This window comes from Camelus bactrianus, chromosome 1 (genome assembly GCF_048773025.1).
Source record: "Camelus bactrianus isolate YW-2024 breed Bactrian camel chromosome 1, ASM4877302v1, whole genome shotgun sequence".
Classification (NCBI taxonomy): domain Eukaryota; kingdom Metazoa; phylum Chordata; class Mammalia; order Artiodactyla; family Camelidae; genus Camelus; species Camelus bactrianus.
In genome coordinates, this window is record NC_133539.1 from 64,286,522 (window position 1) to 64,301,059 (window position 14,538).

General features: G+C 44.0%; 2 protein-coding genes across 4 annotated transcripts in view; both read left to right on the forward strand.

Moving 5' to 3' along the window:
• The window catches only part of ATP13A4 (ATPase 13A4), a 127,500-nt gene extending 117,575 nt beyond the window's left edge, over positions 1-9,925 (forward strand). Inside the window, exons 30-31 of one of the 3 annotated variants that reach the window (XR_012507596.1) lie at positions 6,367-6,531; positions 8,738-9,918. Coding sequence is in view for 2 of the 3 variants with exons in the window: in XM_074365834.1 (XP_074221935.1) it covers positions 6,367-6,408 (42 nt within the window). In the remaining variant the exon portion in view is untranslated. Of the gene's footprint in view, positions 1-836; positions 3,738-6,366 lie in introns of those variants that run through there. The other 2 variants (XM_074365834.1, XM_045519807.2) reach the window with 2 other exon arrangements.
• A 2,213-nt stretch (positions 9,926-12,138) lies between these two features.
• Positions 12,139-14,538, forward strand: part of ATP13A5 (ATPase 13A5) — a 99,621-nt gene continuing 97,221 nt past the window's right edge. The window contains exon 1 of the mRNA XM_010959264.3: positions 12,139-12,293. Within this exon, the coding sequence (XP_010957566.2) occupies positions 12,231-12,293 (63 nt within the window). The 5' untranslated portion in view covers positions 12,139-12,230. The remainder of the gene's footprint in view (positions 12,294-14,538) is intronic.

Genomic DNA, 14,538 nt, shown 5'->3' on the forward strand with positions numbered 1-14,538 from the left:
GGAGGAAGCCGGCGACCTCACGAGGTGTGAGCTCTGTGACGTTGGTGGTTCCAGTGGATATTCAAAGACTAATTAGCAAAGGAGGTCAAGTATCGGATGAAACTCAGTTACCTGCGGGGCTCCTTTCAGGCTTGATACGCCCAGTGTGTCATTCTCAGGCTGCTGTGGGAACCCTTGGCTACTGCTGCCCACACGGAACATGAGGCTGAGCCTGTGGGAAGCGGGGCTGGGGAGGTCCCATGGTGTGACCTGACCGCTCTGTACCTTGGAGGGTGGCTTCTGATGGGAACAGGAACCTGGAAAAGAGGTGCACAGTGAGGGGTCCTGACTGCCAAATTAACAGCAGGGAGATACTTCTGATGTGTGTATTTTCTTAGAAAATGATGCTTGAAATTTTTGAGGACAAGAAGCACTCTCCCACGAGAGTGCTCCAAACTCAAAGGCTGAACTACCTGTGCCCAGTATCTTTCCTGACCAGGACTTGGAGGAGAAAAGGACACAGCCACCTGGTCCAAATCATTTGAGAGGGTCCCCTGTATGTTCACTCCAAGGCATGCAGCTCTTACCTGCAGAGAAGAACCGGGACTCCCGGCTCGCCTCACTAAATATGTGATGATGGAAATAGAGACTGGAAATACGCCTGTTCCATCTGTGTCCTTATGTGCTTGCAGAAGTGTGCATTACACACACACACACAGATGTGACACCTGGAAAAAGTGATTATTTATTCAGAGCCTTGTATGTAGTGTATGCTATAATAAATTATTTTGTACAAAAGAGACAAGTAAAATCTATCATTCTGTTGTTCTAAAATCAGTCTCTCTCTCTCTCTCCAGTGAAGTCTTTCACTCTGGCTAAAAAAATGACATGATCTCCGCCAATAATGTCGAGATAAAGCAACAGCTTTACGAAGTCCCAGGGACTCCTAACCCTGCGGGGCTGTGACCCCCAGCTTTGTACACAGGGTGCCATGGTCTGAGGAATACTTTCATCTTCATTCTTCCATTTAAGCCTCGTAACAATCTTAGGAGGAAGTCAGGGCAAGGATTACTATCCTCCTTTTCACAAGGTATCAGATCCTCCAAAGGCTGAGTGACTTGTCCGAGGGCACACAGCTCATAAGAAGAGGAGCTAGAGCTGGATTCAGACCCAGGACCTCTGCCTGTGAATTCCCTGCTGTGTCCGTTTTCCACATTGTTTTCTGCAGGATGAAATGTTTGTGGCACCACCACATGGGAAGGCAGGTGAGGCAGCTTTCCGGTGGGTTGCCATCACGATCACGCTTTCCTCCAAAAAGACCTTTTATCTTTCCTAGAATTTCTCTTGAACCCAACCATCAATCACAGGAAAAGTCACCTCCCACAGCTGAGAGAGTAAAATCATAAAACTAGAGCCCTGTGAGCTTATTTCACGAGATCACATAAAGGTCTGGTTTTTGCCTTCAGCCTCCAGAAGCAGAAACCCGTATCTCCGCTTGAACTTTGCTCACCTCCTGTTTTGTACAGCATTTTAGGGTCACACGGATTTTCTCTTGGCTTTGTACCATACTCACTTTTTAAAAATATATGTTATTTGTATCACTTTATTTTTTATTGAAGTGTAGTTGATTTACAATGTTAGTTTCTGGTGTACAACAAAGGGATTCAGTTATACATATACATAGATATATATTTTCTTTTCAGATTCTTTTCCATTATATGTTATTACATAAAATTGAATGTAGTTCTCTGTGCTATACAGTAGGTCCTTGCTGTTTATTTATTTTATATACAGTAATGTGTGTCTGTTAATCCCCACCCCCTAATTTATCCCTCCCTGCCATTTCCCCTTTAGTAACCATAGTTCGTTTTCTATGTCCGTGCCATGATTACTTCTTTATGCTTAAAAAAAAAAAAACACAAAAACTTGAAAATTGCTGCTGCACAACTTTGTCTGCCCTTTGGTTTCCATTAGGCTTCTTAAAATGACCCTTTAAACTTTATCAACAAAATTACCTCTCCTTGGAGGCATTGAGAAAATCTTAGGATGAGTCACACTGGCTTTCCCAAACACACCAAGCTTGTTCCTTCCTCAGGAGGACTGCGGTGGCCATCCTTTCTGCCCTGAATGCTCCCCCACCCCCACCGGCTCCCACCCTCCTGGCTGACTCCTCATTCAGGTTTCAACTCATTCATCACGTCCTCAAAGAAGCCTGCCCTGCCCTAACCACTTCATCTAAGGGTGTCCTCACCCCACTAGCTTGGCTTGTTTCTTACATAATACTTATGCAAACCCTTCAGGAGACCGAGGTGGAAACAATGCCATTTGTTCAAGATCATCCACCTGCAAAATGGGAGACCTGGGTAGAAAATCCAGGTCTACTGATTTCCAAACCCAAGTCTTTTATGTTCTTCGCCCCCAGCCAGATCCTGCTAATCCCATCAGCCCACCCACTGAGGAAAAGAATGTAACATGTTGCACAGCAATGCCTGTGGTTGAATGAAGAGACTTCTAGGGGTTATCCAGACCCTTCCAGCTCTGTTTCCTTTGCTGTCTCCTCCAGACTGTCTCTCCTTAGTGTTTCAACTCCATGAAAAATCTGATAAAGCCCTGGTCTGTGATAAAGGCTGCACACATATTGACTAAGGAAACTGTTGCGTTTCAAGTCGTGGGTGAGGGTGACTAGGCTGCTGGAAGGTCTCACATACGTTGCATGTATTATGCACTGCACAACTCAGCGGGGCACCATTCGTTTCACACTGTGTTGCAGGTCAAAAATGGTGGCTGTATGTGATATCAAGAAAGCTTTGTGGCTAAGTGAGATAGTTTTCTTTTGGAATCACAAACATGGGTATGCAATGAAGAGTCCCACCCGTTCCCCTCTCCAATCAGTTCTTAAATCCTTGCACACTCTTGGCAATATCTCTCATGTAGGACCTTGGCCACCACCTACCTAAATATGAATGTCTTAGCTTGTCTCCCCAACTGAGCTCTCTCTTCTATTTTTGCTTCTCAAGGTCTCCATTAATTTTATCGCCCACCTCTGATCTTCTCACATCCATGGTCAGAAACCTTTTGTAGTCTAAATTATCTACCAGATAAAATATACATTGTTTAGTAGGGAATTCAAGACCCTTTGTACTGGCCCCATCTCAGACGTTTCTCTATCTTGTGCTCTGTGTTGCCACAAACTGTCATCCCCAGCATTCAGTAACTAGCTTATTCCCAACATACAGTAACCACTTTCCCACTCAATACCTCTGCTCATGCTGATTTCTCTTTGAAATTTTACCCTTATCTTCATACATCCAAATCCCACCTATTTCTCAAGATCTAATTAGAATGTGACTGGACCTGCCAAGCCAAAAAGGAGATCTCTTTTATCTGCACACACATCACACTCTACGTATCGATCCTTTGAATAACAGGCAGTTCTTTTTACTTTGTATTATGGTTCTGGACTGTTTCAAATTCCTCCAAATCCTATACAACCCCACTTTAACTAAAGAGCACCTTTCTCTGGAGGTAGGGACCAAGCCTGATTCATTTCATCTTCCCACACTGCGCCTAGCACAGGGCCATGGTTGGAGTGCTGCAAGCAGCTGTGGCTTATGAGTCGATAAAAGAATATAATCACTGGGACACTTTGTTGATTAATTTCTCCTCCTTTGTCTGTGAACATCTGTTTTCCACTCGGTACAAAGAAGCTTAACTAAAACAATAGGACTGTGAATAAATACAACCAAAAGTACAAAGTATACTGATTCCAATGTGCTTGATGAGTTTGGCTCTCCATTTATACTGTGTGTGTGGGGAGGTGTGCTGTGGGATTAGAAGAGCTGGGTATATGCTACAAAGACCGTCTCAATATGTAGAGGATGCTAGAAATTTATCTGTGAGGGTAGACTCTCCTAGAAGGGTACTCAACTCAAGGAAAGAGAGAATTGAGGCAAGCAACCATGTTTGAAAACCAAACATTGGGTATTAGGGTACAGAAGCGAAGTTTCAGTGCAACTGGGTGTGTATTTTTCAGTCTGTTCTCTGGTTTCACCCCACCTTTATGAACTTTTGCAAGAGCCCAAGGAAGAGAAAGCTATGATGAAATGAGAGATGAGACAGAGCTAGAGATGGAGACAGAGATAGGGATAGAGGTGGAGACAGCGATAGGGATGGGGTGGAGACAGACATAGGGATAGGGGTAGAGACAGACATAGGGATAGGGGTGGAGACAGACATAGGGATAGGGGTGGAGACAGAGATAGAGGCCCACTCTGTGATCGGTGTGTCAGAGTGTAATAAAGGCAGGGTGGAAGGAATCTACCTGTGACTTCTGTCACTTGGCAGTGATGTGACTGTGGGAGCATCGGTGGGAGATGCATTTTGCCAGTGGCTAGTGGTGTCACACAGAGACATATAGGTGACATAAACAGTCTGAGCCTGTCCCCAAATGGCTAAGGAAGGTAGAAAGTGGCTAAAGGAGATGGAGAATGGCGAGGTGTGATAGAGTGGTGTGCCACCTGGGGTCCCCTGCAACTGATCTCAGGGTCAGATCAGACCCACAGAAACCTCATGGAAGCTGCAGAGGTCATCTCAGAGCAGTGGTCTGTGGTCTGAGTGGGAGGGAAGAGCATGCTGTCACCAGGAGCCCTCCATGCAACATTCTGTGGACCTTCTCAATAACTCAGGAGGGGCTTCAGCATGGCAGTGCTTCTGTGACCCTGTTTTTGACTGCTGCCCCAGGTTTATGTGACCAGGGAAACATAGCTTGTAAAGACTGGAGAGATACCTCCCCAGGAAGTGAAGTGCACTTGGCGAAAGAGCAGGTAGGAACACTTAGGGGTAAAAGCACTCCGGGAAAGCAGCTCAGAGCCCCAGGGCCACTCCGTGCTCCTGATCTGCGCAGGAACTGAGCAAAGTACAAGATGAGGTGACTTGACAGCTGGGTGGGCGCTCTTTCTTGAAAGCCAACTCAGTTCTCTTGACCCAGCCCAAGGTTAGCTTTGAGGATATAAAGGCTTAAATAACCTCAAGAATTCAGCTGCAATCCATGACTAACTGGAAACTGGTTTGGTCTGGGGATAATGTTATAGGTTCAGATCCTCCCTAGATGAATGCTAGTTTGATCTGGATGCCAAGACTCCTACTTGGGAAAGACCAAATATTTGTGTCTGCCCACACCTTACACAGCAAGTGTCCCAGGGCAGAGCGGGTGGCTCAGGACTGGAGCCTATGTGGGGGCAGAGGTGACCTGTGGAGGCATAGGAACAGCCATGCTAGCTGAAGTCATAGGCTCTCGACAAGTACCCCCGTCTGACCTCATCTCCGGGACCACACAGTATTCAGATAAAGTCAATCTCAAAAGTGCCTCTTTTGGACAATGGCATGTGGCAGCTCAGAGTATAAGCGTAGCAGTCAGACAGGTATGAGCTCTAACCCAGACTTCTCTGATTTCTGCTTTTGAGCAAATTAGTTACTATGTCTACATCTTAGTTTCCTTGGCTATTGGCATGAGAATATTATTTATTATCTCATTCATAGCTGCAAAAATCCATGGAGATTAAATGTGGCACATAATTTCTTTTCCCACACTTCTCATGCTTTAAGGAGGATTTTAAAGTTTTGGCTTTGTATATAGTAGTTATTTAATGTGTTGTGTGAATCAGGGAAGGAGTAAGTGAAAGAACGCATAGGTGGAGAATAAATGAAATAATGGACACACTATAAACTTTCAGGGAATCGAATGAATATAATTCTTTTTTAATTAAAAGGTAATTATCAATGATTTACTAATTGTTTAAAATTATTTTTCAGTTAATCTGCCTATTCTTTTTTATTTAAAATGAGATACACAGTGACCCACCACCAGCCTTTGTTTACAAAATCAATTATTTGTGTTTCCAGAGTCAACTTTCTTTTTAGAATTTATTTTACAGCCTGACTATCCTGAAGGACTGCTTTTTAAAATTAACCCTTCCTGGATGATTTCCAAGACTCCAGAATCTCCTATAAGATGCAAAGACTTGTACAAAGCAGTCCCGATTCGGACATATTTGTAGGTAGTATTGAGTTGATTTTTTGCTGTCACATCATATGTTAGCCCACTCTCCCCAGGGGAATAGTCCACAGCACTTCATAGGTTTCTTTTTGGAACACAGTTCTCAAATTTGACCCACCATGAAACCCCCCAAGGAGCTTATTAGAAGTGAAGTCCTGGGCCTGGACTCAGACAAACTCAGTCAGTATCTCTGGACTAGGTCCTGGGGAGCCCAAACTTTATCAAGCTCTCCAGGTGATTCTGATGATGAATCAGATTTAGGAACTGTAATCTTAAAAAAATAACTTAGATGATTTCCCCCTAAATGTACTATCTTGCATTTATCCCCACAGAGACTCATCTACAATTTTCACCACCAGCTCCTGCTGTGCTGAGAGAATACTTTATGGTGTATTTCCTTTGGAAATGCTACGTTCCACTGTGCATTCTCGACTCTGTGTTATAAAAGCAGTCCCTGGTGGGAAGAAAGTCTGTTGACAGACTTCTCTCCCTTCGAGGTGAGCACGTCCATCCCTGCTCTTTGTTAGAGCTCTAAGTACTCCATTCTTGACAACACAATCACCTGCCGGCTAAGTTCAGTGAGAAAGCACTGCCCCTAGCCCAAGGCAAAAACATACAATGGTGTTTAATACCTTGTACTCTTAAAGCTAGTCGACAATTTATGTAAAGCTTCCACTCTTTAAGTCATTCAATCTAATCCATCCTTCAGATAAGGGAGAAAAAGCACAACCAATCCTGGTCTGAGGATCTCAGAGAATATTCATCTCTCCAACCAGGTTAGATCATCTGGAATCAATTAGCAAGAAATTAATTTGCTTCAGGACATCAATTCAGAGGGTGATATTCTGCTTAGGATAGATGATGGGCCCAGCTCACTCTGGAAAGCCTAAGTCCATTCCCCGTTTTTATAACCATCCCACCCCACCCCAGCTGTTTTCTTTCTGGGGAAGCCTCTCCGATCGACAAATGTTATTGAACCTCTGTTCTTCGAGTGGAGACCACACCGATTGCAGAAATGCCATTGTTCTTCTGGCCAGCATCCTGCATTGTCTCAATGGTCGACAGTGAGGGGAGCAGAGGTGTGAGTGTGGTGCTCACCAAGATACTGCTCTGACAGCACTGGGGCATCTTTTTGGCCACTGGTCAGACTCTGATAGGTGACTTCCCTGACAAACACAGTTAACTCTTGACAGTCATTCTCACTGGCATTTCTCGTACTCAGCTGACAAGCCATGCAACTGGCAGTCTGTGTAGATTTGTTCTTGTGGCCAATTGTCTGGAAACCTCTCCAGAAGATTAAATTAAACAGACATTCTGTTCCTGTCCTGCTACTAAAATACAGAGTGCCAGGTCAATGCGGTATAAGCTTTGGCAAGCCTGAATTTCTTGACAAGAGTCAATACATTTCCAGGAGCATAAAATGAGCTATTGAATTCACCTGGAATAATCATAATAGCTTAGGCAGAAAGAATGGTTAGACCTAACCACTGGAGGCTTCGGCGTGAGGGAGCTGGTAAGAGCCAAGCGGGACAAAGGCAAGAGGAAACCTGCTTATACAGCAGGTAGTTCCCCTCCCTGGCCCTCCCCTACAATAGAAATGAGTTGATGGTGCCTCCATAGATCCGGGATGGGGGTTACAAATATTAGGAACCGTTAGTTCTTTTCTGAAGTTGGATTCCCCGGAAGCAGACACTAAGCCATGGATTTAGGGGCAAATATTTTATTAAGGAAGTATTCCTAAGAGAAACTGGTAAGGGAGTGGAAGAAAACACAAGGGAAAATGTGACTTTGGGCAAAGTCTTAACCTCAACCCGATGATGTCAGGGAGCCTTGGAATGTAAACTTACCCCTGCGTCTCGACTCTTCGCAAGGGAGCAGAGCTTCAGACTTCAGCCTTAGCCATTGGCTCAGGGCTGCTTGGGCCAGATAGGGGTGGGGAGTAAACTCCAGAGGCTTTTGGGTCTTTGCTAGGACAGGCAAAGGGGCTCACAGACAATCCTCTACAGGGAGTCGCAGGTACATTAGAAGAAAATGCATAAATGCCTGCGGAGGCATTGAGGCATTCAAGCAGATGTGAACAGACCACAAACAGTGTTGATCCCAGTTCTGTTTTCCACTCTGCCACTGACCATTCTAAAGCAAAAATTCTGTAAATATTTACTTAATATGAAGAATGACATAGTGTAAAGCAGATTCCCCAGGCAGGGAAAGAGTGACTTACTCATTTCCACATTACTTATTGAACGCCTGCCACATCTGCCACTCCCTGCACTAAGTCCTTGGATCTGAAGATGAATAGTTCTTTCCCTGGAAAGTGCAAAGTGCCACTATAGACTTACATGTAAAATTCCACGGGAATGGTCCCCAAATCAAAGTCGGAGGACCCAAAGGCAACGAGGCCCCCAAGCCTGGGACATATAAAGCATTAACAAAATAGAACTGACTCCATAGTAGAGTAAGTAAGTTAATACTTTTTTTTAATGACTGAAGACACAACATTTTAAAAATCCTAAACAGGAGCAAATGAAATATAAAAACAGTAACTGCTTCAATGGTCTGCACCAAATCACAGTGTCTGCACTGCATAAGGTAACTTCTACAATAAAGATCAAGTAGAGCCTAGGGCTTGATCCAAGCTCTGGTACTTGACTCCCGTGAGGGCCAAGGAAGCTCGGCTGCCTAACTTGTGTCTCTACCCCTAAGGAGGGCAGATGCACAGCCACGCCTAGAACAGGAGCAGACAGGAGCGCCCCAGAGAAAAGCCATCAGCAGAAGAGGAGGAGCCGTCTCCTTATCGACCAGGACACAGCAGTTAAGTGAGCCGGGTGGAATATTTCTCTCCCCTTGGATTCACTTCACATACTCTAATCAGAAGTCCCTGGGCTGCTTAGTTTTCTGTTACAAGCTCAGATACTCCAAAAATCAATCACTTTCAAATGTCCTAACTTCCACCAACAAATTCTGAACACCTAGTTTCTGTAGGAGGAAGGTACCTCAAAGGCTCCAACTAAGCAATGAACGATTTACACATTGGTGACGAGCTGAATTTGAGCCTGTCCATGACAGATGAGCTTGTGAAGCCCTTCTGTGGTAGAGGTCCTAAGAGCAGCTGCAGGAAGGTAGAGGATGCAGAAGATTTCTATTCCAGAGCATGGCAGCAGTAGACTGAGCTCAAGGGCAGGGTTCCAGCCTCATTCATTGTTAGATCCTCATCTCAGGGCCTGGAGCAGTGCTTTACATATGGCGGCTTTTCACACGTGTCGGTAGAATTGAATTCAGAAGAGCCAAAGATGTTGGCAAGCTACTATTACTACTCCAAGGGGCACTTTTTGCCAACCATATAAAATCTAATTTCTCAGCTAGAGAGCTCAGATTTCCATCCCCTGGCTTTAACTTAGGTATCTAGTGCTGTCTTCCTAGGCTTTTCTTCAAAAAGAGTAAAACAGAGTGCACATTGCAAATTTAAACATTTGTGTATGGTGAGTGCAAATCTTAGTTCATACTTGAAATATTTTACTGAATTTGAATAATGTCTTTAAAATTGAAATTTATTTTTCTTTTCAAATTTTAAGTTGTTTGTTTTAAAACTAAAGAGTGGGTCAAGAAAATAAAACTTTACATCACGTTGAACAATTTGATAAGTGCCCAAATTTTACCCTTTGTAGGTGTTTTGATTTTATTAAAATTCATGTCTTAGTTACCACAATGTTACTGTTAATTACAATGTATGCATTTTTCTTCTTTCGTAAAAATACATTAATAATATTTCAAAGTATTATTTCATTTCTTCTTTCTTCATGTACAGTAATATTTGTTTTTTTATTTTTTTAATTAAAGTTTATTTTATTTTTAAAAATTATTTTTACTGGTACAATTGTACATGCAAAATCCAATAAAAGATCATTTTAATATCTATGTTTATTAGTCGTTCTCATTTCATTTCACAAATAAAAAATCACTGGTCACGACTTTCTGAGCTCCAAGGCTAAGCTGCTCTAGGAAGCCCCGCCCACCAGTACTGAGTCTGCATCCCGGCTGTTCCCACAATTGCCCCACCCCACCACACACATCAACACACATCAACACAGTAGGTGGCTCTTCAACCCGTGGGCTTTCTAGGGGCTGGCTGAGCCACTGAGCTGTGATCGACTCTCTTGCTTACAGCAATCAGACAGTAGATCTTTTAAGCTTTTATATCCATTGCAGATCCTCCAGGAGGTAGGGTTTAAAGCAGATGTGATTATTTCCCCTGCAGAACCTGTCCTCTGATGGCAGAAGCAAGTGCTCGATACTTAGAGAGCTTCCGGATTATCTAACACAAATTTTAATCTGATGATTTCATTCTGTGTGGTGAATAGGCTGAACGTCAGCATGAATACTCCGGGGGCCAGGAAGCTCATTACCTCCAAGGCTCATTTGTGAGCAGTTGTGATTATTAGAAGACTTGATGTGGAACAGAAAGAATGTTTATTCATCAGTTGAAAGGAGCTAAAGTCTTGGGTCTTGTCTGGAAGACGAAGTTTTGTCTTGTTTTTTTCCTCCCATACAAAAACAATAAATACATATACATATATATACCACCCAAAGATGGAGCAGCCAGTTTGACTCCGTTTATGAGCAAGCACACCGCTGCTTACATTCCATGCTCAGTGCTTAACACAATCCCCCACTTCACTCCCTCGATCCTTAAGTCTTACTGCGATATCCCTGGATATCCCAAATAAGCTATGTTTTCTCACCTCTCTCGAACCTTTTCATACATTCTCTTCTCCTATTCTCTGGCCTAGAATGTGTCCACCATCTGCCACTATCCCCTGTTCCTCCCGCCTGGTTAACTTGTGCTTGTCTTTGAGATGTCAGCATAGATGTCCTTCCTTCGGGAAGCTGTTCTTATCCCATCAAGTCTGAGTTCGATGTCCTTCCTACTGAAGAGGCTGCTCACTTGGCCTTCTCTCCCAGGCACCTGTATACTCTCTCAGGGTAGTGACTCTCCTTTTCACCACTGAGTCCCAAGGGCCCAGCACAATGTCCGGAATATCTGTTGTTCAACACATAATTGCAGAGTAAAGTTGAACAGAGTTGCAATGAGTGTTGTATTTTGTATCTTTGGGCTGCAACAGAAACCACAAACAACAGTGGCTTTATGAAGAACATTTAATTGTATGTTTAACGAGGCCTCTAGAGCTAGGTAGTCCCTAGCTTAGTTCTGTGGCTTCAGGGAATCATGAGGATCTGAGCCTTTTTATTCTTTTCTCCACCTTCATCAACATGGTGATTTTCATCTTTCTCATGATCTAAAGATGGTTGTCATGCTCCAAGCATTGCATCCTCACATATCATTTTTTCAAGGGAAGAAGAAAGTGAAGGAAACAAAAGAGTTCTCTCTCTTTGTCAATAAGACATTCTTTCCCAGGAGACTTCTGCCCCAGGCTGTCTCTCCCTCATATTGCACTGCTGAGAACGGGGTCACATGCCCCCTCTAAGACACGTGGTGACTCATCCTTGGTGCTGTCATCTGAAGTCATGCTGCTAAGTCAAAGCAGGTGCTAGAGTTGGGCTTTTTTCAAACATCACCTTAGAGCCTTATATCAACTCTCTCCTTATTGTTGACATGTGGCATGTTAGAAACCTGAAATTCAGATTTTAAGTGATTTGTCCAGGGTCATCAGTAGATCAGGGATTAGAATTCAGATTTTCTTGATTCTAAAATGATCCCTCCATTCCCTGTCACGAACCAAACACCCTTCCTTCAATTTTCCTTGTCACCCCCCAATATGCCCATTACTTTTCCAAAGTCTGTGTGGTTTTTACTCATCTCTCACTGGTTGGCCTTTTTGTCTCAGATGTTTGGCAAAGTGTCCATTCCCATTCTTTGGCTGAGACATTTATGGACAGCACATGAAATTATTTATCTTCCTAGTTCAACAACTTAAGTCTGCAGGTACTCACATCTAGCTCAGCACATAAATACTAAGAATTAAAAAAAAAAAAAAAGAGGTTAGATTAACAGACCAATCCCGCGACTAAGGAAAGTATTTCCTCTCTCTCCTTTGTTAGACTAATAGGTAAGGCGTGTGCTAAGAGATTTTTAAAAGCACCTGGGGACAGCAATGACAAGTAGTGATTGTTCCGAGTTCACCTGATCCCTGGTGGTTTTGACATTTCCCCAAGGAATTAGCCAACAGGACCGGTTTAGATGGAGGAGAAAAGCTGGAAGGACCATCGGGCTGTGCTCAACCCAGGAGAAGAGAATGAACTGGTGAGTCTTCCTTTCTTTTCATTATAGTCTCCTCACAGTGCCAGCGGCTGTGGGCAGGGGTTCCTTGGGATGGGACTGGCTTTAGGACCTGGAGAGGTTTAGGTCTGCTACAGCTCCTTGAAAAGCACAAGGCACAATTTTCTGCTGGGGGAAGCTACAGGGGTGAGAAAGTTGTGTCTTCTAGATGATGGTGTTCTTGTCTCCTGAATTATTGGACCCGTGATGCTCCCTCCTCAAACATTTTGCAGAGTAGTCGGGGTACACGTCTACAGGGTACTCACTGAGGTGTGCCCCCTTATCATCTGGCACTCCATGCAATTCCACAAGTTCAGGCAAAAACTGAAGCTCTTTTTTTTTTAAATTAAAAAAAGGTTCTTAGTGTATCTGCATAACTTAGAGTCAAAGTGCTTTGGGCTGAAATCATGCCTTATAAAAACATGGAGAGATTATAAGCAACAAGTCCTAGAGAAGGAATAGAGCATGGCCTGGGATTTAGGACTTAGTAAAAACAAACAAAGAAAAGTTCTCACTTCTCCGATTCTTTTCCTACTGCCCCTTCCACCAAACATGTAAATCTTGAAAAAATAATCATTAAAAGCTTGAAAACTCCTACAATGTCTATTTGGTGCCAAAGAGTTTACATTTATTATTTGATTCTTAGGACTCCAGGAAGGAATTAATACTAGTCCATAGAAAAGAAACCTGAGACTTGGGAGGTTAAGTAACTTGCCCAAGGTTCTCAGCCTGCCAGGGAGGGGCTGGGAAGCCATTGCACCCTTTCCCCCTCCACACCCAGCGCAGTTTACACTGCAGGGGTGTCTCCAGTTGGGCAATGAGAAAGGGAGACAAAGAGAGAGGGGGGCACCGGAGGGCACAAAGGAACCCAGAGGACGTGGTTCCTACATCAGGAGGGAGTCAGTTTCCTGCCTGATGTTCCCAGTTCCCAGCGAGATCTGCGGGAAATCCAGACCCACTCTCTCCCCACCTGCCCGCATTTGCTAACCGATGGAAAATAAGTGATTTCACTTAGACCTGTCTGTCCAATAAGGCAGCCACTGGCTTCATGTGGTTTTAGAAAAGGAGTTGATCCCAGTTGAAATGTGCTATAGTGCAAAATACACACAGGAGTTTGAAGACTTAGTTTAAAAATGTGTAAAATCTCTCATTAATACTTTTTATTGAAATGACAATGTTTGGGATACGTTGGGTTAAATAAAACATTAGGAAAGTTAATTTCATCTGCTGCCTTTTACTTCTTTAATGTGGCTTCTGGGAAATTTAAATTCCAAAAGGGGCTTTTGGGGGACTTGCCTTACCGAACCCCACTGACCTTGACAGTGATATGGTGCTCTGAAATCCTCGGACTGAAGGGAGGCAAAGAGTTAAGACCCACTCACCTGTGTTCTCCACCCAACGCCTCTGTGCCAGTTCTGATGGTTTTTTTCAAACGTGCGGATGAGCGTGCGGAAAACCCTGGCTGCTTTTTATTTTTTCTCCATGCAAGTGCTGTGTTTGTAAAGCTTAGAGCTTGGTGTTTCCATCCTCTCCATTACAGAGGGGGCGTGGGTATCAAAGGATTAAATAACAGGTCAGGTGCCACAGTTTTCTTCATTTTTGTTGATGACCAAGTAATTCTAGAGCGATCCACCAAGAAGCTCTGTGAGGACTCCCACGAGGCTTGCCTCACCGTCGTGGCATGGGCATGCGGGGGACGGGGAGTGGCTTTAGACCTCTCTCTCCTTCCCAGTAAATCTTACTCGGGAGCCTGGGCAGAGATCGCAGATGCAAATCTTACTCTGGCCGGATCAGGAAATTGGATGAGGTAGGTAGGCCTTGGGGCACAGGGGTGACCTAGATAGACGGGCTGAGAGGAAGCTGCCCCTACCTCTGGGCAACTGCCATCCTGTAAGTCACAGGCTCACTGCTGACAGATCTTCCAGTTTGAAAGGGAAGCTGGAAATCTGTATGCTTATGTGAAATAGCCTTCTTACAAATTTTGGAATTTTTTTTTTAAGATAATCAGTAGGCCAAACTCCACTGGGGTCTGGTCTAGTCCCAGGCTTTGGGGGCTGTCGGTCTGTGACATTACGACCTCTCTCCACTTGCTCTTCTTTTCCAGAAGGTTCCCCATGGCCCAATCTGACTTCTATTTACGGTCATCACTTCATGTGAACTAGCACAGTGATTGTGTGAGAGGATTTGAGGACAAATGACCTCCATGGATGGAGAGGGCCTGTGAGATTAT